The 19,718-nt window shown below is 37.4% G+C and overlaps 1 protein-coding gene across 1 annotated transcript in view; it reads left to right on the forward strand.

Moving 5' to 3' along the window:
* Positions 1 to 19,155, forward strand: part of LOC128687137 (lachesin-like) — a 201,653-nt gene extending 182,498 nt beyond the window's left edge. Inside the window, exon 8 of the mRNA XM_070092805.1 lies at positions 16,945 to 19,155. Within this exon, the coding sequence (XP_069948906.1) occupies positions 16,945 to 17,198 (254 nt within the window). The 3' untranslated portion in view covers positions 17,199 to 19,155. The remainder of the gene's footprint in view (positions 1 to 16,944) is intronic.
* The last annotated feature ends 563 nt before the right edge of the window (positions 19,156 to 19,718 follow it).

The following is a 19,718-nucleotide window of genomic DNA, read 5'->3' on the forward strand; positions in this document are numbered from 1 at the left end:
AATATGATGTTCAATGTAGGCAAATTCCAACTGCTCCGTTATGGAAAAATGAAGGAAATAATAACAAGTGCTGAGTATACTTCAAATTTGAATCACACAATACAGCAGAAAAGTAATGTGAAGAACCTGGGTGTGGTAATGTCGGAAGACCTCACCTTCAAGGATCACAACAATGCCACTATCACATCTGCGAGGAAACTGATAAGATGGATAATGAGAACATTCAAGACAAGATATGCTAAGCCAATGATTATCCTTTTTAAATCACTTGTTCTCTCTAGGCTGGAATACTGCTGTACATTAATATCCTCATTCAAGGCAGGTGAAATTGCAGATCTAGAGAATGTACAGAGAGCCTTTACTGCACGTATAAGTTCCATCAAACACCTTAACTACTGGGAACGCCTGGAAGTACTTGACTTGTACTCACTGGAGCGCAGGCAAGAAAGATACATCATAATCTACACCTGGAAGATTCTGGAAGGACTGGTCCCTAATATGCACACAGAAATCACTCCATACAAAAGCAAAAGACTTGGCAGGCGATGCGACATATCCCCACTGGAAAGTAGGGGCGTCACTAGTACACTAAGAGAAAACGCAGTAAGTGTCCGGTTCCCAAGACTGTTCAACAGCCTCCCACCAGTCAAAAGGGACATTACAAGTAGACCCCTCGCTGTCTTCAAGAGGGAGTTGGACAGATTCCTAAAGTCGGTGCCGGATTAACCGGGCTGTGGGTGGTACGTTGGACTACGTGCGTCCAGCAGTAACATCCTCGTTGATCAGGCCCTGATCCACCGGGAGGCCTGGTCGTGGACCGGGTCGCAGGGGCTTTGATCCCCGGAATACCCTCCAAGTAGACTCCAGGTAGAGAGGCTAAACGTGAAAAAAGCTCATCAGGGTCTGGTGATTTATTTTCTTTCAGTCGGTCTACTTGTTTCATAATCATTTTACTAGTGACTCTGATATTACATAATTTACCTTCATGCCCGCTATAAAATTAATTACGGGGATATTGTTAGAGTCCTCTTGTGCGAAAACTAAGAGAAAATAATTATTAAAAATCGAGCACACTTCAACCTCCATGTCAGTAAGATGCACAGAATTATTTTTAAAAGGGACCTATCTTTTCTTTAATTTTTGTTCTATAAACATGGAAAAAAAATTTTGGGGTTAGTTTTCGAATACCTATCAACTTTAATTTTGTTGTCACGTTTAGCTTTTCTTATCACCTTTTTAACGTCCCTCTAAATGTAAATATATTGATTCAGATGATGACCCTCACCTCTTCTGATACGCCTATAAAATCCTTTCTTTTGCCCTAAAAGAAATTTGAGCCTATTATTCATTCATATGGGGTCATTTCTATTCGATCTAATTTCTGTATAGGGAATAAATGTACTTTGGGCAACATGTATAGTGTTCAGAAAGCTCTCATACTGATAGCTCTTTTCGTTACCCCAGTCCACAGATGATAGTTGTTCTCTAAACCCACTGTAATCTCCTAAGCGAAAATCTGGGACTTTTACTGAGTTATCCCTAGTATCAAATTTCCATTCAATGCTAAAGGCAATTGATTTATGGTCGCTTTCGCCAAGTTCCTTTGTAATTTCTAAATTATTAAAAAGGATTTCCTTGTTTTCCAGAACCAAGTCCAGCAGGTTATTTCTCCTTGTAGGTTCTGTGACAAACTGCTTTAAAAAACAATATTGAACATCCTCTAAGAAGTCGTTAGACTCTAAATTCTCTGTCAAGGAATTCCAATCAATGTGACTAAAGTTAAAGTCCCCTAGATATTATATTAATAAAGTCTTACTAAAATCCAAGTAAACAATATCGAATTCCTTATTGTAATCAACAGCCTCAAAAGCTTTACTGAAAAAAGTTAGTAAATTAGGTAGGAACGGTCCGTAGTAAATCGATGCAAAATATCATTAATCAAATTATGTTTGCTAAGATGGTTCCTTATAATATCAGCTATAACTGACTCTATCAGCTATAACTAACTCTAGCAGCAGAATTAATGGTTAAAGCGTAGACAGTAAAAGGTTTCCAGCTGAGTTTCTGAGGACATAGAGAAGCTGAAGTAAAGATATTCTGGCCCTGAAATTCTGCCCGGGTAATATCACCCTAAGTTACCCATCAGGCTCGAGAAAAAAAAAACAGAATTTACGACAAAGATTAAACGCGTTTCTCACACGGTAGGCTGAAAGCCCTTAAAGTAATAGGCCTGGATAGTATATTAATAAACATAATGGACGTAAAATCAACATAAGTAACACTTGGGTATAAACTATGGCATGGGTGGGGTTAGCAACCGGTTTACGCACCCGTACCATGGTTTGTTTGCAATCGTGTCATTACGATTTTGTGAGTCGTAACAAATGGGTATGACATAACCCCAAAGCAAACAAAATCACGCCTTAGGAGAGTACTTACTACAGATCGGAGCGTCAGTATTAAAGTGAGGTCCAACAACTCTACCTACCACCCCAGTTTATCGCCACCAGGAAAGTTACTAGACTGGCAGTATGGTGGTGCCTGGATAAACATATCTCCTCGAACAAGCAAGTTAAATGGTCAAAGATCTACGACAGTCCTTCATACATTTACTCTAGAATTAAGATGTGCAACAGCATTTCTCCTCTCTCATGACTCACGAAATCGTAATAACGCAATGGCATACAAACCACGGTCCAGTTGGCCCAGTGGCTTAAGCACTTTCCAGGAGTTTTACGACTCGCTTGCCATGTGTTCTAATTCCCACCCTCCCGTGTTTTTTTTCCTCTCTCACTTGGATCTTGTCACTGTATGAGCTAATTCGCCGCATATGCACTTTTCCTTACCTCTACATGTGTATGTTTAAGAAACAGCGTTCCTGCCAGGAACACAAAGATTGCCTTCTCATGGAAGAGACGCACCAGATGCACTGTTCAGAGCAGCGCTTGAGCAGCATATGCTGCAACATTTAATAAGATTTCGTTCTCCTTCGGGAGCCGGAGACGGGTCATCAAAAGGTTAAAGACCCGTGCCAGGACACCTGTCCTGGTGAATATTATACATACAACCTCTCTTATACCTCAAGTTCAACTTCAACTCACCCAGTCACTACTAATCTGTGACTCAAGCATCGCTCAATCAATCGTTCCATCGCTTACTCCATAACGTACTCCAGAGACTCAACTATCCCCATCCCTCCAGGTGTACCGCTTTTCACACAGTATTATTCAGTTAATACACCAGCCACATTCCTTACCACTGAGGTTCCTTCACCATTAATTCTAGAATACTAGCTACACTACAACTCTTTTACCCACCATTCATTTAATCTTCACTCAACCTCCACAACTATTCACTTAGTCATTGATTACCCCCATCAAATTTCCACACTTTCACGCCCAAGTTTTCCTTCCACCATTACCTACACACTCACCCACCTACTATCCAACTTCCGTGACTAGAACAATGCACAAATAACCCGCACACAGGAGAGAGGAAGAGCTTACGAAGACGATTCGGTCCGACTTGGACCATTTATAAAGATGCAGTGTGACTTTGTAAATGGTCCAAGTCGGACCGAAATGTTGTCGTCAACTCCTCTTCTCTCCTATATGCGGGTTTTTGTACACAAGTTCATTACTATCCACACACATACTTCACCCGTATTATATCACTATTCTTACCTCTACTTATTCTAACACCACTCTCTTAATTAACTTTTCATTTAATTAGTCACCACTCAGCTAACACTTACTCCACTGCTCACTTAAAAATTACTAAGTACGATAAGCAACCTTCACTACTCAAGCAACACTCCATCAGTCTTCACTCAACAACTACTCAATCATCACTCACCTAGCCATCATCCACACACAGTTGCTGAGTTTCTTCCTGGTTCGTCTCGTGCGTCAGCATCAGGCAAAGGTGCACTCGATCTTGGTTTTACAACATATATGGACTTGTTGCGCTCCTTTGAGATGGACGACGCATTGGGTGACATTTTACGGTTTGTGATTGACACTGATCTGGATGTGCAAAAGATAAGTATTGGCACTGACTTTATTGGACTGTTGGATGAAGGCACGTTGGTGGGAGTGGAAGTTGAGTTCTCGTACGGGACTCTGAGGGTTAAGGACGATAATGTTTAACAAGAGATAGGGAAGGCAACGATTAAACTAAACCGGCCTGGATGATGGGACAATGGAAGTTCTTATGGCAATAATAAGATTCGATGGGAAGTTGTAGGTGGCAGGAGGCACTGAGACATGGCAGGGAAATGATGGGAAGAGGTGGCCATGGAATGTAGAAGTAGGGCACGGGATTATGAAAAGTGTTGGACATCGGATATAAAGGTGGGCAGGGGATGCACACGGAGGGCGTGGGAATGATTGGAGGTTGTGGGCGCGGAATTCAGAATTGAACAGCCTCACGCTTTAACGTAAGCTCTGAAGAATTATTTTTAAATATACTGGTAATGAGAGGATCGTGAAAATTGCGACTGGTCATTTAACTGACTGCGCGGAAACATAACCTTTTGGCAGTGAAATGGCTTTTGTTGTCAGCGATACCTTCACCTTTAAATTTATAGTCGAGGAAGACACAAACGTGCCGGGGTCACAAAATTTCTTCGTGTACACTTGAAAAACATAAGGGTAATAACGAAATTAACAGCTTTGTCAAGTCGAGGTATCTGTGCACAGATGGTCCACCCTGATAGGACAAACCCCCAGCCGGATTCTCATATGAGTGAAGACATCAAATTAATTTCCTGTGAGCAAATTGGTATGGAAGACCATAGTGATGTGTAATGTTAACTTACAAATGATGCTCCAGATATTCCAGTTGTCCAACATAAGTGTAGAGACAACTCATTAAGACTGTCATGGAGTGTGATCATGTAATTTCTCGAACACATAAGGTTTACCTTGGATCAACATGGAATTTGCAGTGGAAGATCCTGGCTAAAATCTTTGCTGGAATTCTGACACTGCGTATGCAGGAGCTCAACGCTAATCTTAAGGACACTGCTCTAACCTTAATGACGCGGCACTACTCTTAATGACACGGCACTAATACATGACACTAATCTTAATGCTTCTCTACTGATCTTAATGTTCCTCCACTAGTCTTAATTCTCCTTCACTAATTCTAATTCTAAATTACTAATCCTAATGATTCTCTAATCTTAATGTGTCTCCTCTGACCTTAATGTTCCTCTGTTAATCTTAATGATCTACCATTATTCTTAATGGCCCTTCACTATTTTAATAACGCAGCACAAATCATAATAACACTTCCTCATTCGTAATTGTACTGTACAAATGTTAATGACACAACTAATCCTAAAGCACTGTGATAAAATGACACTTTACTGATCCTAATAACAATTCACTATGTAAAGTAAAAGGACACAAGTGCAACTAATGTTACATTTTATTGTGGCAACGTTTCGCTCTCCAGGAGCTTTATCAAGCCGTTACAAACAGTGCATGGACACAGAGGGTAGGCACATAATTGCTCTACCATATTGTATTACTACTACTACTACAACTTTTGTCACTACTACTACTACTACCACTAGTATTTCACCTCACTTTGAGCCTATATATACCCGCTGTTTGTAACGGCTTGACAAAGCTCCTGGAGAGCGAAACGTTGCCACAACAAAATGTCACATTAGTTGCACTTGTGTCCTTTTACTTTACATATTGTCGGTAATTCTACCAACATTATTACAACAATTCACTAATCATAACAGCACGTTGCTAGTCTTACTGACATAATACTACTCCACTAATCCTAATGATCTTCCATTAATTTTAATGTTTATTTACAATATTTATGCTAAAACATTAATTCTAAGGTTCCTCTACCCATATACAAGGTTATGAACAAATTTTATTGACAGAGAACATATTCTGATAACACTAATTCTGAACATTAAGATGGTATAACATACCGACAGGTTGTTAGGTAAGACACATATGCAACAGTTAGGTATCTTTATTTCGAAACGTTTCGCCTACACAGCAGGCTTCTTCAGTCGAGTACAGAAAAGTTGATAGAAGCAGAAGAGACTCGAAGACGATATAATCAGTCCATCACCCTTTACGTTTTGAGATGGTCAGTCCCTCAGTCTGGAGAAGAGTATTGTTCCATAGTCTGAAACAATATGTTCACTCTGTCAGACACTGCAACACAAGGGTATCTTGGTACAGACCTGAAATCACTATCTGTCCTGGAAATTTATTGTACCAGATCACTGGCGCACCTCAGCTGAAAGTCTTTAAAACCAACTCAGGCTTCAAACCCCTTCTTGACAGATATTCTTACGAAACGTACACCTCAACCGAGACCAGTCAAAAACTTCTCAATGCAGGCTTCACTATTATTTGGACTCCTGAGCACCGCGCTAAATGCACAGCAATCGCAAAACACGTAGACTATTCTCTCCTGACTGCCTATGACACAAACAAAGAAGACTTAATCAAAGGCATTAGTACTAAGAACAAAGTCTCTGTTGACGATATTTATAGACCTGAAAACTCTACCATCAAAATACGCTGTTCAACTCCTTCTGACGCGTCTACACTCTTCAATCAAGGAATCTTTGCCAAGACCATCCGCATTCCTTAGTTTAGAACAGGTCATGTAACTTAATAAAAGAAAGGAAATGAATGTGCTCTTTGTCTGTTTACATGTCCTGTTCTGGGGCACTCGAATGTCTCAGGTGCCAGGTGCCATAAAATGTAGGCAAGATATTGAAACAGTAGAAGAAGAAAGCATAAAAATCCCATCAAATTTAAATATATGGTAATGACATAGCAACCACAACATTGTTGACATGTCAAATATCACCAACGTGTCATCAGACTCAGTACCATATCATTATAAAAGATTTTAATATTCTAATCTCAAAAGTATCTGGCATCTATCAGTAGGAAAATTCATTCACATGAAAAGAGAAGAGGTTTAGGGGAAGTAGCAAGACGGAAACAATCCTATTTCCAGAGGCTGACCTGCTACACCCTTAGGCAAATGCTGGTTTATCTATATAGGTGAGTGGGAGAGGCAGAACCAGAGTTCTACTCAATTTGTCAATGTAAAACTGCATTTATGACAGTCCAACAAGTTAGGGTAGGAATCCAGCTTCAGACTTCCTGCGGTGCCTTCAATTATAAAGTTGATAAATTAGACACATGTACAACTCTTGGGTATCTTTATTGAGGAAACGTTTCGCCACACAGTCTCTTCATCAGTCCATACAAAGGAGAATCTTGAAGAACAGGAGGAGAATGAGGTAATCAGTCCCTCAACCTTGAGTCGATGTGGTCAGTCCATCAATCTTGAATAGAATACGGCATACGTGCTGAGAAGGAGCTTATAAACCGTTGGCAGGTTGAGGGACTGATTACCTCATTCTCCTCCTGTTCTTCAAGATTCTCCTTTGTATGGACTGATGAAGCCACTGTGTGGCGAAACGTTTCCTCAATAAAGATACCCAAGAGTTGCACATGTGTCTAATTTATCAACATGTCGGTTCTCTGAACCATTCATCTACAAATTATAAAGTTATCCACTTTGAGAAAGCTGAAACTATTTTTATATAATAAATGTCAATCATATTTTATAACTGCCAATTATAAAATATTTCTTTCCAGCTAAGTACAGCAAGTTTGTATCAAATATTGGTGTTGCGTTATCTTGACATCTAAAGGTTTGACTGTCTGCCCCATATAAGTTGCAGACATTGCAATTTATCCAGTAAACATTTATGAGAATGCTTTTAACAGCCCTTGAATTCTTAAAATGTATTTGTATGTTGAATCTTTTTAGGACATTCACACAAAAGATAAATTCTCATTGTATGGGAGAACCAGCACATACTTGATCTGAGGTGTTACCTTAGGTTTAGTCCTGTGATAAGTTTTCTTACCTGCCAGCAATGCTGATTCTACAAACTCGTTTGGGTACAACAGTTTCGTGGCAATATAAAATATTTCCCTAATTTTCTTATCTATGAACTTTGGGCTGCACACTCGGTAAGCTCTCAGAAGCATAGTGAGAAAGACACTACACAAATAACCCACACATAGGAGAGAGGAACTTACGACGACGTTTCGGTCCAACTTGTACCATGTTCAAAGTCACGCTAATAGAAAGGTGAGAATAAACTAGTGAATATAGGCCAGCTGGCAGGGATGGGAGAAGAGAGGTTGGAGTAGTAGCAGCAGTAGTAGTAGTCGTATTAGAGGTAAAGCAGGTAGTGGAGTTGCCATAGAAGTAGTAGTGATAGAGGTAAGGCTGGTAGTGGAAGTAGTTGTAGAAGTAATGGTAATGTAGAGTAGGGAGAATGATAGTGAGACATGAATAGAAAGCAGGCAAAAAGTGAAGGTAGGAGCCAAAGGTAGTAGGAAAGGAAGTTGTAGTAGCAGCAGCAGAGTCAGTCAAAGGCCAAGGAAGAGGAACACTGTAGGAGAGGTAAGAAACTAGAACCTTTTGCGGTAATCGAGTTAGTACTTTTCCTCCTGCTGTAGATACCCCCGGAGTCTATTCTATTTCATGTTCCTCTTTTCCTCTTCAGTACTTTGGAGAAGCTGGCCGTTCTTTTTCTGTCATACTGAAGGAGCATCACAAAAGAAGTGTTAGGCTAGCTGACACCAACAATGCTTTTTTCTTTCATGTAAGAGATCTCAGTCATCCTATTGGCTGGTCTTCTGATAAAACTGTGTACCCTACTTCTAACTTTCACAGTCGCCATCTTGTTAAATCCTCCCTTGTTTACAACTTTCTTAGTTTTGGCTTAATCTCTGAAGATGCCTTCCTTTCCCATTATATTATCAAATTCTCCAAACTTTAGAGCACAAGTGACTTAACCTGATCCTTTTTTCTCCTCCTCTTTCTACCTCTTCTCCTTTCCTATTTTTCTTTTTTCTTGTTTTTGGTTTCCTTTGTTCTGCTTTGGGTGTTTTGTCATTTACTTCCCCCCTTCCCTGTGTTTTTGGTTCCACCCCTTTTGGGCTCTTAGCTCTCTTTCTTGGCTTTTAACTGGCTCTATTACTATTGCTACTACTACTTCTTTTCATACTACCTTTCGCTCCTTCCTTCGATTTTGCCTCCTTTCTTTTCTTGTCCCACCAACTACTCTCCCTACTTTAAACTGCCAATACTTCTACTACTGTTTCTGCTACCTGCCTTATCTCTACTACTACTCTACTACTACTCCCATCTCTCTTGTCCTGTCCCTTTCAGCTGGTCTCTATATATTGGCTCCTCTCCTTTCTGTTAGTGTGACCTTGTAATTGGTCCAAGTTGGACTGAAACGTCGTCAGAAGCTCCTCTCTCCTATGTGTGGGTTATTTGTGTATTGTTCCAGTCATGGTATTGTGCCTTTTTGTTCTCTCTTGAGAAAGACACTCCATTTTACTCTTGTCTCATGGTTGGAATAGTAGTGAATGTATGAGCAAACATTAATGACCTTCCAGTATACTTGCATTTTCTATCCACCCGGTATATCAAATCATCTAAGAATGGAAGATTAGATTCCACTTCTTTCATTTTAGATGTCAACCTTGTCCCAGTCGGTCTCGGCTTGAAAAGCAAGCTCATCACGAAGATCTTCATCAGGGTACTCCTCGATTGTAATACCTTTCTTTTTCTTGGTTAATTTCGGCTTTTTTGGATGGCCTTTCTTCCTCCTCATCATCACTTGACGCCTCTGTATCCGGTGGCAAGCATTCATCATAACTGTCAAGCAATTCCAGGTCATCTGGCTCTGTATCTGAGTTACTTTCCTCCAAAATGCAGACATATTTGGACTTCTCTTTGGAGGGCTCATCATAAAACAATTTCTCATTGATCTGAAATGACAATAAAAAGGTTCTGTACACACCCTTTTAGAAATATATATTTTTAGAAATATATATTTACTGAACTTTAAAATTGGTCCTTAATGGGCAGGACCGAGTGTTCTCGTTCCTTTTTTGTAGCACTTTTTTCAATTCCATGGTGAATTCATATTATGCTTAACACAGACTTTATATATGCATATCAAAATATAGCTAAAATTTATGCACTAGTCACAAAAATCAATACTTACTGACATTGTGTAGGGTAAAATCCAAGAGTATGTGAGTGTCACTTGATGAAAAAAACCGCTCTCAGCATGTCAAGCTAAAAGTGTTTACATTTTTCTCTCTCAACCAATGGGAAGTGAGCAGACGCCATCATCACTTAGCTGGAGCGACTTGTGATTGGTCAGAAATAGGGAACAGGAACCCAGATGTGAGGCGACAGTAGGAGGACATGCACAAAAACCATGTGTTTAGGACCGAGTGCGCTCGGTCGTGCCTGATAAAGGGAACAGGACTAGAGCATTAGTCTAGGTAAAAATGTATCCAGGTCCATATCATTCAGCCAAAGACACAAGACATCATCCACATATCTGAGCCATTAGCTTTATATGCAAAATGCTTAATAGGGGAGACACTGGATATCCCAAAGCCATTCCCTGCCTTTGAGCATAATATTTTTTCCTTCAAACTCAAACTTGCAAACAAGTACACACAATTTAATCAGTTTAATAATTGTGTTCCAATCGAATGGGATGGGGAAGTCATCTAATTATTCTTACAAATATGATTACAGATTGGGAACCAGAACTCGGATGAACAACGCCTTGATGTTAAATTAAAACTTACTAGTGTGAAATCATTAGATATGATAACATTCTCAGTTTGTAAACACTGAGGTAAACACTGTTTTTACATGGGCTTCAGAGATGTTGATAAGCATTGGAGTTAACATTTCTAGCAACCATTTTGACAGGACATATGTCATTCGAAAGCCGGGCTGAAGAGTTTTAATAAGGAGATGTCGCCGACCTAGCTGAAAACTGTTTAAACAATTCCTCATTACCTCTCTGTAAGGCTCTAAGTTGATCATTGTACTTACTATTAACTTGGCCTAATGGGTTCTTATTAAAGGGTGTGTAAGTTCCCCTGTTTTCTAATACATTAATTTTTTCACCATAATCTACCTTGTCAATCATTACTATTGCATGTGCTTTCTCTGCTTTCAGAAGGTGAGGTCTTGGATCTTTCCTTAATCCATGACTGAACTAACCACAGGTCATGCCTTGGTAAATATTGAATGTTTCCAGGGATAGTTTTCCTTGTTTTTCCAGATTTCTAAAATACGTGGTGAGGTCAACATAATCAGTTCTTCCCTAGTGCTGTCTCAATAAACTTATAATTGAAGGCATTGTACACACTCTGAAACCGGATTCCTACTTCAAGTTGTTGGACTGTTGGAAATGCAGTTCTACACTGACGAATTGAGTAGCAATCAGGTTCTGTTGCTCCCACTTACCTATATGGATAAACAAGTGTTTACCTGGTGGTAAAGTGGGTTAGGCTTAGAAAATTGGATTGTTTTTTTCCTCTTGCTGCTTCCCCTATACCCATTTTCTTTTTATGCAAAGGAAGTTTCCTACTGATAGATACTAGATACTTTTGAGATCAAAATAATTTAGCAAAAACAGATTATGAAGTTTAAGTAGTAAGAAATTCGAGGATTAACCCAAAAGGTCTTTTTCTATTGATAGATGCCATGAATTTCTGAGATCAGAATATTAAAGCAAAAAGAAATTATGAAATTTAAGAAGAAAGGGATTTGAGCATTAACCCAAAAGGTTTCTTTTAGGTATATATGAGCAAGATTATAGACCAGTTAGGCTAGGTTAAAAGTTGTTCAGCTCAATTCACTGACAGTGACAAAGAAACGTACTCAGTCTTTAACACTTATTTCTTTTCTGTTTTTACGAAGGAAGAGAGTAGAGAAATTCCAGAAATGGAAATTTATGTAGACAGAGATGAAAATAAGTTGTGCATCGTTCTCTGATAAATGGATACATTAAAACCTAATAAGTTCCAGAGCCCTGATGAACTGTTTGCAAGGGTTTTAAAGGAATGTAAGGAAGAACCTAGCATACCATTATGTAGTCTTTTCAACACATCATTGCAAACTGGCATAGTGTCAGATAAGTTGAAAATGGCAAATATGACACTTATCTACAAAGCAGAAGACAGGTCCTTAGATTCGATTTATAGAACAATTAACTTAACATCCATTGTGGGAAAAGTGATGGAATCAGTAACTGCCGAGGATATTCGAAGCCATCTTGAATGACACAAATTAATCAATGAATCTCAGCATGATTTTACAAAGGGGAGTTCATTTCTTACCAGTTTACTGTCTTTTTTTCACTATTGTATTCTAGGAGGTGGATAATGGTAATGAATATTATATTGTGTATATAGACTCAATTCAGTAAGGGTTTTGGTAGAGTTCTATATCGTTGTTTAAGAAAACTGAGGTACACAGAATAGAAATTTGTTCCTGGGTAGAGACAGATAGGCAATTGAGAGTTTGTATAAATAATGAGACATCAGAGTGGGGACGCGTCACAAGCGGTTTTCCACAGAGCTCAGCACTGGGCTTTCTGCTGTTCACAATATATATAAACAATATAGATGAGGGAATAAACAGCAACATAAGCAGATTGCATAAGAGAGCATCGCCGACCTAGCTGATAACTGTTCCTCATTACCTATCTGTAAGATTCTAAGTTGTTTATTGAACTTACTATTAATCTGGCCCAAAAGGGTCTTATTAAGGGGCTCTTAAGTTTCCGGGTCTTCTAATAAAATGTTCATTTTCCTACTGTTATTTACGTTGTCCATAATCACTATTGTATTCGCTTTTAAGGTTCAGTCTAGGATCTTTCCTTAATTCATGGAATGAATTAATAAATCTTTCAGGACAAATCGGATCCACATGTCTGAGTAAAGCCCCAACATACCATGCCTTTGCAAATATTGAATGTTTATGGGGATACTTTCCCTTGTTTTTCCTGACTGCAAAACAAAATTGTCATTGTAAACAATCTTGAGCAAGATTCCTTCTTCAACTCTCTGGACTGTTGTAAATGCAATTCTACATTGACGAATTGAGTAGATCACAGGTTCTGCTGCTCCCATTCACTCATATGGATAAACCAGTATTTACCTAAGGGTCAGCTTCCGAAACGGGATTATTTCTCTCTAGCAGTTTCCTCTAGACCCATTTCCTTTTGATGTGAAGTAATTTTCCTACTGTCTTGTGTGTCACTCCTTGATTTCGGAACACATTGTACCATGTAGATCATATTGATCGGCTTGTTGTGGACTGAGAGATAATGTTTATATATATATATATATATATATATATATATATATATATATATATATATATATATATATATATATATATATATATATATTCTTTCACAGTGTTTGTTTTGTATATATATATATATATATATATATATATATATATATATATATATATATATATGTCGTGCCGAATAGGCAGAACTTGCGATCTTGGCTTAAATAGCAACGCTCAACTTGCCATATGGGTCAAGCGAAAATTTGTATATGCAATAATTTCGCCAAAATCATTCTGAACCTAAGGAAAAAAATATGTTCCACTGTGTTTATTTAGTATTAAATTATTGTAAACAAATCTAAAATATTTATAGTTGGGTTAGGCTAAAATAAATAGTTCTTGTTATGATAAGGTTAGGTAAGTTTTTTAAGATTCTTTTGGTGCAAAATTAAAATTTTTTATAATAACATTAATGAAAAAAATATATCTTTAAACGTATAAGAAAATTTTTTAGAAAGGACTTAATTTTAAATGAGTTCTTGCTAATTGACCAGTTTTACATATTCGGCACGACATATATATATATATATATATATATATATATATATATATATATATATATATATATATATATATATATATATATATATATATATATATATGCAAAACAATCACTGTGAAAGAATAATGAGTTGAGTTTGAGGAAAATAACTCACTGTCTTTTCTAGATGTTTTAATTATTAAAGGTAATAATGAATTCAAATTTAAAATTTACAGAAAGCCTACAAATAACTGTTCGTAAGGTACACTATTATTCTTCACATCAAGATAGAGTTAAACTGTCTGTTTTCTCACCAGTGTTTTTGAGATCTTTGCATATTTGTAGTTCAGAGTTCATAGATGAAGAAATATCCAAAATTTATGAAATAGGTAATGATCTGAAATACCCAAGAAACGTAGTTGACAAATCTTTTAAAATTGCTAGAAATACATTTTACAATCCAAAAAGGGACAACCAGCCTTACTCAACTAAAAATATGTTGGTTCTCCCTTACCATGAAAACTTGGTTGATATTATTAAGACTTTCACTATCAAAGTTGTATTTAAAAATCTTGATACAGTAAAACAACTTTTGATTAAGAATTCCCCCCAAAATGCTGACGGATGTGTCTATAAGATTCCTTGTAAAATTTACGATAAAGTTTATTACGGTCAAACTGGTAAAAGTCTCGAACTAAGATTAAAACAACATAAATATAGCATTAGAACTGGACAAGATTCCAATGCTCTATTTATTCATGTAAGAGATTTTAACCAACCAATTTATTTTCAAAAAGTTGAGAAAGTAGTATCAAGCAAGTCCATGGTCGACAGGAATATAATTGAATCTTGTTTCATAAAAAGCAATTTTGACAATAGTATGAATATTTCCTTTGGTTTATGTAAATTAGATCCATTTATAATTAATAGAGTTTGGGAGGAATTTAATAATGCATTGGACAAATAATAAATCTTAATTCTTGGGTAGAATTGTTTATTTGTGGGTTGCGTGAAGGACCTGATTAGTTGGGCCAGCGGGCCTGCTGCAGTGTTCTCTTTCTTACGAGTCGCGTGTCAAGTGTTGCTTTGTTGTGGGATGTGATGGTGAGGTGTGGTCTAGACCCTTTTATGCCTTTCTTTGATGCATTACTTTTATTGTTCCTTGATAATGTGAGTAGTCACAAAACGCTTGGAATTTCATTATTCTTTCACAGTGGTTGTTTTGCATATTCTGAAATCACCTGTTTACTGTGATCTTATTGCATATATATATATATATATATATATATATATATATATATATATATATATATATATATATATATATATATATATATATATATACTTATATATGTATGTTGTGCAAAATAGGCAAATTTGGAGAATTAGCAAGAACTCATTTAAAATTAGGCTCTTTCTAAAATTGTCTCTTATACGTTTAAAGACATAGTTTTTCATTTATATTATTGTAAAAATTAATAATTTTGTACCAAGAGAACCTTAGAAAAGTTACCTAACCTTATAACAAGCGCAATTTAATTTAGCCTAATCCAACTAAATATATTTTAGATAAGCTTACAATAATTTAATAATAAACAAACACAATGAAATATACCTTTTTCGTTAGGTTCAGAAAGACTTTTGCGAAATTATTGCATAAACTATACACACACACACACACACACATATATATATATAATATATATATATATATATATATATATATATTATATATATATATACTCCACTCTTACAGTCTAGTCTAGGCAGGTGGATGCCAACCAGGAGGAAGCGAGCAGCCAGAAAAATGGTACGGTTGGCAATACTAGGAGAGCCAAGTGCCAGTCGTCTTCCTTGAAGCCTTTTTATCCACTACTCCGAGGCTATGGGTCCCACAATTTACACCAGAGGTGGACCCCATTATATATATATATATATATATATATATATATATATATATATATATATATATATATATATATATATATATATATATATATATATATATATTATTTTTTATTATTTATATTATCACACTGGCCGATTCCCACCAAGGCAGGGTGGCCCGAAAAAGAAAAACTTTCACCATCATTCACTCCATCACTGTCTTGCCAGAAGGGTGCTTTACACTACAGTTTTTAAACTGCAACATTAACACCCCTCCTTCAGAGTGCAGGCACTGTATTTCCCATCTCCAGGACTTAAGTCCGGCCTGCCGGTTTCCCTGAACCCCTTCATAAATGTTACTTTGCTCACACCCCAACAGCACGTCAAGTATTAAAAACCATTTGTCTCCATTCACTCCTATCAAACACGCTGACGCATGCCTGCTGGAAGTCCAAGCCCCTCGCACACAAAACCTCCTTTACCCCCTCCCTCCAACCTTTCCTAGGCCGACCCCTACCCCGCCTTCCTTCCACTACAGACTGATACACTCTTGAAGTTATTCTGTTTCGCTCCATTCTCTCCACATGTCCGAACCACCTCAACAACCCTTCCTCAGCCCTCTGGACAACAGTTTTGGTAATCCCGCACCTCCTCCTAACTTCCAAACTACGAATTCTCTGCATTATATTCACACCACACATTGCTCTCAGACATGACATCTCCACTGCCTCCAGCCTTCTCCTCGCTGCAACATTCATCACCCATGCTTCACACCCATATAAGAGCGTTGGTAAAACTATACTCTCATACATTCCCCTCTTTGCCTCCAAGGACAAAGTTCTTTGTCTCCACAGACTCCTAAGTGCACCACTCACCCTTTTCCCCTCATCAATTCTATGATTCACCTCATCTTTCATAGACCCATCCGCTGACACGTCCACTCCCAAATATCTGAATGGTGAAATTCCAAGCGCTTTCGAGACTTCTCACATTAATGTGAGAAATCACTAAAGTGCTTGGAATTTCACTACTCTTTCACAGTGATTGTTTTGCATATTCTGATATAACCTGTTTATGCGATCTTATTACACACAAACAAACACACACACACACACACACACACACACACACACACACACACACACATATATATATATATATATATATATATATATATATATATATATATATACATACGCGTGTGTGTGTGTACATATATATGCCCCAATTACTAATGTGTATAGAAGCAATAGTTATTTGCACTTACATATATGTAACTTAAATTTACCTTTGTTTTCATGTTGCAGATGCTTCAGCCGCACTAAAGGACGACCATGATGATGCTCGCAAGTGGCCTCAGAGGAATCCCAACACACAACAGCGACAGACCACCAAGAGACTTCACAATCCAAGTCTGGAACATGACTCTTCCTCGCCTCCCTCGTCATCTTCATCGTCCTCGCATTATATTATTCATCAGAAAGACTATAACTCTATGTTCTGGTTAACTTTACTGTTGTTAGTAACTATACAGTGTTGTGAAAAGGTAGAGTCCCTTTAGTGTAGGTTGCATTTGTAAGCACTGTGGTTGCTCTCTTCTAGCACTTGCCTGTACACAGTGCGTTAATTTAGGTGACCCTGTAGATGATTTGTCTAGTGTAATTGATTTGTAATTAAAAGAAAAGCCAAACTTGGTGTTCTCTTATATAATTCTTACGGTGTGAGGAGTAGAACTTTCCTGTGCGCTTGGTGTTTCAGGACTTTGAACAATTTCGCTCATCAGCGACAAGTACAGTGCTCATTGGTAGCTGTCTAGAAAGCGTCTAAAGAATCGTTCGACTCTTAATCAGGTGGTGATCTGGCTCCATAAAGTAGGAGTTATTTTGATGAAGATATATACATATTATTCTTCATGGGGAAGTGGAACAGAATTCTTCCTCCGTAAGCCATATATGTCGTGAGAGGAGACTAAAATGTCGGGAGCAAGGGGCTAGTAACCACTTCTCCTGTATAAATTACTAAATTTAAAAAAAGAGTAACTTTCATTTTTCTTTTTGGGCCTCCCTGCCTCGGTGGGATACGGCCGGTTTGTTTATAGAAAAATCTACATATTATATTTATATCCCTTTGAGATAATGATTGGGATAGTGCCGTAAGCAGCGGAAGTGCTTTAATCCAATACATGAACTAGATCAAGACATTTATGCCCAGTTCACTTTAGGACTGAAAAAGCTTCTCGTGTCTTGAACTGTGTATAAGTGTCTTTATTCACACTATGTCATAATCGCTATATCCGTTTTCCAACCGGTATTTAAACTGCATAATACAGTCAGAGATTCAGGGTACGCACATGTTACTCATCGGTTTATACCTGATCAGTGTATATATGTTGATTACTATGCGGATGCATAACGAATGTATGTTCATTAGCAGGCAAATTCCTGATAAGTGAGTATGTGCTGATTAGTGAGCACTTGTCTGGTCATTGAATATGTGTTGATTAGTGGGCACATGTTTGGTCACAATGTATGTGTTAATTACTGCTCATGTTTTGGTTAGTGCGTACTTCTCTGGTTAGAGTATATGTTGATGAGTGTGCACATAGTACAATGAATCAAAACTTTAAGTAACAGAAAATCACATTATATGACTATATATTTAGATTAGAAATTAGGAAATAAAAGAGTAAAGTGAAAGAACCAAGAGCTACTTTATGAAATCGTACGAATTCCTCAAACGTACTTCTATCAGCATCTGTTGCTTTTAATTCATATTTTATATCAGTACCCTTAAGTCATTTGAAAGACTACGGAGAGACAGGGAATGATGTCAGCCAACTGCACCAGGCCTATGTGATGTTAAGACAATATTAGCTAATAACCTCTATTCCACTGATGTTTGGGCTGTGTTGCCTCATAATTTTTGAAAAAAAAAAGGTTTGCATCTAAAGGAAAAATCTGCAGTTTCCATTTCAATTTTCATGTACAGAATTTCTCACTTAGAACTGACCATCGTTTTGAATAAGTTGCTGAATACTGTTGAATTCCCGGACTGTCTGAACTTAGATAATAAGATTTTTTTTGCATGGTATTGTGGGCTTTCCTCTAACTCATGTCTAAGCTGTGGTTGCTTTGTTCTCAGCCTTTGGGTCCCAATTATTTTGAGACACGAGTGTTAGTATAGTGTAATATTGAGCTTCATTTTCCTTAGTCTCTGGCTTGTGAATGACGTAAATAGAGAATTTAAACTTATTTCAGGGATTGTTTTATAATTTTATGGTAGAACCTTTTAGTACAATCATCCAGCTTATAAATTTTCATTAGGGTTTTCCCATTTTTGACTTTACGTCTTCCTTATAGAGCTCCAAATATAAATCAATGACATGATTTTTGGAAAGAATTTAACGTTGTTGTGCTGGTGGTTTATTCACCAGGAAACAGAAAACTGCTTTCTGACACTGGACTTTGTCAGCTGCTGATACACATAAGTGATTATACAGCAACAGTCATACTGGTTAAACAACCATTTGCGTTCCGTAGTCACATCTTAGTAGCCTCATTTACAAGAGCAAAAAAATTATATTTTTGTGTAAAAGGGCTACCACTACTTTCCAATATATATATATATATATATATATATATATATATATATATATATATATATATATATATATATATATATATATATATATATATATATATATATATCATTAACAGAACAGTGGCTTAGCCAGGACTCGACCCTGCGTTCGCATGCCCAGCCCAGCCCTCTGTGAAATGAACAAAGTGCGCAACACTCTCTCCACTGGATCACCATCCTTAAATACCAGGTGATCAGTATGTCATCCTGATGCGAGGACATTCATGGTCGTGGACAGCCTCAGAGATTAATTTCAGCACCATTCATCACAAAGGGAAACTACATCTAAAATACAGTATTCTACCGACATCGTGTTCCCAATCAAAACCTCTAAAGAACTCAGATTGAACCTGATTGTCTCCTCTTCCCCCAGTCACTGTATGACTCCATTTCGGGCTAAGCACTTTTCCATGAATATAAGATTTCTAAAAATCTCATTGCA

This window comes from Cherax quadricarinatus, chromosome 40, assembly GCF_038502225.1.
Source record: "Cherax quadricarinatus isolate ZL_2023a chromosome 40, ASM3850222v1, whole genome shotgun sequence".
Taxonomy (NCBI): domain Eukaryota; kingdom Metazoa; phylum Arthropoda; class Malacostraca; order Decapoda; family Parastacidae; genus Cherax; species Cherax quadricarinatus.